The sequence below is a fragment of the Carassius carassius genome, chromosome 1 (genome assembly GCF_963082965.1).
Source record: "Carassius carassius chromosome 1, fCarCar2.1, whole genome shotgun sequence".
NCBI lineage: Eukaryota > Metazoa > Chordata > Actinopteri > Cypriniformes > Cyprinidae > Carassius > Carassius carassius.
In genome coordinates, this window is record NC_081755.1 from 7875339 (window position 1) to 7880983 (window position 5645).

Sequence of the window (5645 nt, forward strand, 5' to 3'; positions counted from 1 at the left end):
ATCCTCTGAAGCCCTTCTGCTGAAGGTATGAGGCCTAATTCATCATAACCATCAATGTCATCTATCAGCCTTCTGATTTAAATGTTTATTCAAAGAGTCTTTACCCCGTTACCACTTCAGCTATGAGGCTGGACAATGAATTATGTGGATGCTGTGATTAATTTTCAAAAGGTGCTCTCTGTCACTGTCTTTAATCATTTCTGTGCATGACTGTATGGTAGGCCTAGTTAATGCCACATACACTGTATATGTATATGTTTTATACTGAAAGCTAAATTTTCAAATGAAAATGGCAACATGACCATTTTATAAAGTATGCGTTCATATGTGTAAGGCCTTACGTTACTTTTTTGCTGGAGGAAACAGCTGTGGTGTGATGAGGGGTGAACAAAGCAAAAACTTTACAGTTGATTGGGAACCAATTGCTCTGCTCCCCCATGACCCTTTGCATCAAAATGACATCAAACTGTATTTATGACAAAGAACTGCACAGATACAGATAAATTATTACAGTCTATCGATAAACACACCTTGCACTGAAAGATGGGGAAAAGCTGATGAAAGTCTGCTGCCAATTTAATATGAAATTTAAAGGGGACTGAGGCCTACACAAATTCGTGTACAGTTTATGGAGCTAATCGCAAAATCTTTAGGGGGGCTGAGTAGAAAGATTGGATTTACAGATAAAGTTTACTTCAGTGCATCACATGAAGGAAAGTGCAGAGAAGGCAAAGTTATAATACCACACGGAATCGGCAGAGAAGGTGGATTCATGGAACTGAGGGGAAAAACTGAGAAGTAGTCTAAAAACAAATCGATCCATGCATGAAGATAATAATAATCCAATTGTTGAGCTTAAATATGACATCTTTGTATCACAAGACAACACAGCAATGCACAGCTAACAGAAGAACTAAGGAGTACAGATACACTGGACAATATTTGAACTCAAACTTGTAATAACGAGTTAGAACAGGAAGAGGAAACTTGAAAATAAGAAATTACCACAATTACTCATGACAGAAGTTCAGAACTTACTGAAGTTACATACTGTTATGAATCACTGATGTTTATAACAGTATTAGTTGTGTAGTCACTGTGAATTGTCATGACTTACTATTCTATCACGATTAACTTGGTGATTGATATTGTCTTGTGTTCCAACCTGGTTACCTCCCTGTTTCCAATATTGAAAACAGCTGTGGAGAAGAACAAACCCATTTTGGCGATGAGGTACCTGACGAAAGCCAAAGAGTGGATCACTGACATCATAAGACAAGTGGATGACATAGTGAAGAGGTGAAAATATTAGTAATATCTTATTGGAAAAATATGCCCCAACTTAATTCAAAGGGGAAACACTTGGGTGATTTTATAATTGCAGGTAAATTTGATGTCCAAAGTCGTCTTTGTTGTTGTTGTTGTCTTCGTTTTTCAGATGGTGAATTTTTTTAAGTATTCAAATAATTTGCTATTCAAAGTCATTTATACCAATAACACATTTTTGTAAAATCTGTCAATGTATATAGGTATAGATCATATAGAATTTATATGTGTAAAGTTACTGTTTGAGCATGAAGAAATAACAGAAGGGAGGTCTTCTCCACATCAGTAAGTACTACTCTTTTTTTATTTATTTAGAAACCATACACTGCTGTATTGATCTGAGATGCACAACAGCTCCTGTAGAACTGTTTTAGACCCTATTCTGAAGTAGGAGGTCATTTAGTTCTTCCAAATAGAGTTCCTAGAACTAAAACCATTCCAAGTTCCTGTGGTGCAAACACACCAAAAATTGGGAACTTCCACCAATAGTTCTAGGAACTATGAAAAGGTTCCTCCAGTGTGAAAGTGCCTATTGAACTGTTGTATAGAAATTCCATTTGTGCATAATAGTACGTCCTCTTTAAGAAAATTGTTGTGTCTTGAGCAAATGAAATCCAGACCACATCACTGTATTCAATTATTTATTTGAAATGTATTATTCAGGTATGATCGACACAACCAAAGTGTGAAAACATGCACCAGTGACGTGTACAAAGAACAAAAAGAGACCGAAGAAAAAAAAGAGAAAAAATCGGATGAGATGAAGGGTCTGGAAGATGCTCTGGCAAAGCTTGAAGAGGAGCTGAAAAAAGCAGTCAACAAAACGGAAATGAATGAGAAACTAATTCAAAAAACAACTGATGAGCTGAACAGCTTCATCAGAAGATTTCAGGAAGAACATAACCACTGGACTAAGAAGTTCCTTGCTTTTTTTAGAGGCTATCCAGATGCTATGAAAGAGCCTAGTGCCATCGATCTGAATATAAAACTGAAACAACTTGACTCTGAGAAGGGCCGTCTGCAAAATGTAGAGTGGAACATCAAAATCAAGCTGACTGATCTTCAGTTGCAGCTGGCCAATTGTAAAATACGAATGGGTGAGAGCCTCTCTATGATTTTATTGTTAACAAACATACAGTAATTGCATCTGCATGCATGTTGAATGCTCTTGAAATGTTCTTCAAAATGATCTCTCACAAATCATTCCAGGGGTGATTCCCGACCCTGACAACCTGAAGGAAGTTCAGCTTTGTCTTTCTCAAATCCAACAAATTCTGATTGAACTGAAAAAGTTTTGGGAGAAGGTGGATGCTATTCTGAGCACACTGAAAGATAAAACCTTTGCTGGGGAGGAAATTGTCGACATGGAGGACATGAAAGATGACTTTCTGAAGTCGATTGAAGATGCAGCAAAGGTTAGATGTTGAGCAAATTTATGATTATGCCTTTCATGAATTCTCAATTTCTTCAATCATTTCCTATGTTTTTTTAATCCAAAATATACTCTGATTAATAGTGTACAGCTGATGCTATATTTTCCAAAATCCAAAGCAAAGAGTTTTGTAATTTCAAACAAGATGCTAGTGTCTAATCATTGAAAGTTATTACCATCTTAACTAGAATCAGATAAGGATGCCATGTGATGGGAGAAAAAAAAAAGATCAGAATAAATAAATTAATGCACAGTTGTGCATAGCATGTTTGTTATTCTAGACCAGGGGTCAGCAATCTACGGCACGCAGAGGGATAATCACTGCACGTGGGCAATAGCAAAAACGGCATACTGATGTACATTTTGAGGTAATAACTTTTCATAGTCAAACAGCCTATTAGGAGCTATAAATACTATTAAAGTGTGAAAATTAACTTGCGCTAGTCAATAGTTGTACGTGCGAACGATGCACATACTAGGCGCTTCAGATCAAAGCCTCAGCGGTCTAACAGCGCTCGTCAATGTTAAAATGACTGAGATGGCCAGTCAAATCAAAGCAGGCGGGCACAGAAGCAGAGCGCGAAGCATCAGTTTAATGTTAAAGAGAGCGAGGTAAGATGAAGCTGCAAATCCTTTAATATTAGTCAACTTTTAACGATACGTTAATGATAGAAATGTTAAATTACCGACAGCTATATCCAGTGACGCAAACTAATATATATATATTTTTTTCAAATATGGCCACTTGATTTTGAGACAGAGAGAGAGAAAGAGAGGGGTCTGTAAATTGTCTGCATCTGGCTCTCTATACGAACAATAAAGCTGGGTTTAGTTACTTAAAAACAATTAACCCCCGTCTGGCTGAGAAATATAATGTAGCAATTCAGTATCTATTAATAAAAGTCGCATGGTAGCGCTGACAACAAGTTTATGAGCTTCTGCATGTTACTTTTTGCACAGCGAGATCTCAGATCTGTGTGCGTGTGTGAGTGTGTGTATGTGCACGCATCAATTAATACAGCGTATTAATATAGAACGGTGATTAAACTGAATGGTTGTAATGCATTGGCCTTGTTACACACACACACACACACACACACACAGTGATGTTCAGTACGGTCACACTGTATATTTTTTATTCAAGAAACTTTTGAAAAGATTAAAAAACAATTTATGAAAAATTCTTAAGAAACTATTTGCATGAAAATCAAATACGCCTATTGTTTTTTTATCATATCATTTAAAAATGTGTATGTACTGTAAAAAGAGTTAATGCATTCTGTATAATAATAGGCACAGTGGTTAACCAAAAAAATACAAAAACATAACAAAACAAAAAAACAAAGTTTTTTAACAAGGAGCCCCTAAAGTACTGGCTGGTTCAGGTCAGAAATGACAGAGGAGACGCACAGTATTGTAGTGTTGTAACATTATCCACTTTTATGATATTATTTTATTTACATGTTTATTGATATTTTTTGCCATTAATTTGCATGTGTAAATGAGCATATTTATATAACCTCAAGGCTGAAAATCAACACCTCTGTAAATTAAATACAAGACAAACTGTAGGAAATTGTCATGTATTGGGTCAGATTAAAACCATCTGGAGACAAAACACATGGCTATCAAGTCAGATCAAGTCATCTTAATGCTCAGTATATGGCTATAATTTCTTTTTTTAGGCACCTGTTTTGTGTTATACATTTTATCACAAGTTATGTTCTTTAATATTCATTTAGACTTGTAAAAATATAGCTTTATTCCATAAAACATATTCTGCACTTTATGTGTAAGGCCCATTATCCCAAAAGATTCTGCTACATAAAAACTACAGTAAGCATTTATACATTTATCAGTTTAAAGAATTGTATTGAGACAGATTGCTGAAATATGATGAGAAAATAATAACATGACTTCAAAAACGTGACAATAATGCCCAGTAGATGAGTTCTGTGCAGTAAGTTCAATCACCTATTATTTGTTGAATCTAGATATTATCACATTTAATACATTTAGAATTATTACAATTATTACATTATTAAACTTACATTAAAATGTAGCTGTTCAATAATATATACTGATACAATGATGTGTCATATTTAGCCAATGAGGACATTCTCCCTGTTTGAGAGACAGACTGTCATTGAGCAATCGGGGTACCTCGTTGTTGTTTATATATGCAGACAAGGGTCATTTGTTTATTTGTTTATTATTTATCAGTGCAGCTCATTACTGAAGTATAAACTAGTTCAATTAGGTCCATATATTTTATCAAATATATTTTAGTAAATGTGATTAATGGTGGCATGTCTTTTGTCTTTCAGTATTGGAAGAGATTTGGTGTGTGCTGTCAGAGAGCTCAAGGCGTCTTCAGTGTTCAGTCTAAAGATGCATATAAATTTCTGGAGATCAATCCATCTTCGCTCTCTGAGGAGGAGAGGAAAAAGCAGTATTGGTCTATCACCAAGAAGCTGAAGAAAATCAATCCAGATCCGCCAGCACTGAGTGACACCGAGATCTGATGCTTCCTGAATGTTCTTTACACAAATCAATGCATACAGCTTCTCTTGGCATTTTCGTAATGCTTTGTATTCACTTATAACCCGCTTTTGTTCAATTACAGTGCCACATATACATGTTCTAATAAATTGATGTTAAGAATATTATTTAGATCAATTAATGGCTATCTCTTTCAAAATCACTTTGCATGTGTATGATACTATATTCAGAGCTTGTGGTCTGGTCACATGATTAATGTCTACATCACACAATAAAGAAAATAGACTCGAAACATTTCATTGTAGCCAAATCCTTTAAAAAGCCATTTCTAATGCTTCAGTGTACAATACATCAGGGATCATAACAGTTCTTCTTCTATCCATTA

The 5645-nt window shown here is 35.3% G+C and overlaps 1 protein-coding gene across 1 annotated transcript; it reads left to right on the forward strand.

Annotated features, from left to right (window-relative positions):
- Nucleotides 1–1165: 1165 nt before the first annotated feature.
- LOC132105464 (uncharacterized) lies at nt 1166–5367 on the forward strand. Its single transcript, XM_059510629.1, has 4 exons — nt 1166–1299; nt 1990–2423; nt 2536–2741; nt 5086–5367. The coding sequence occupies exons 1-4, from the start codon at nt 1229–1231 to the stop codon at nt 5281–5283; spliced, it is 909 nt and encodes a 302-aa protein (XP_059366612.1). The 5' UTR covers nt 1166–1228; the 3' UTR covers nt 5284–5367.
- Nucleotides 5368–5645: the final 278 nt, after the last annotated feature.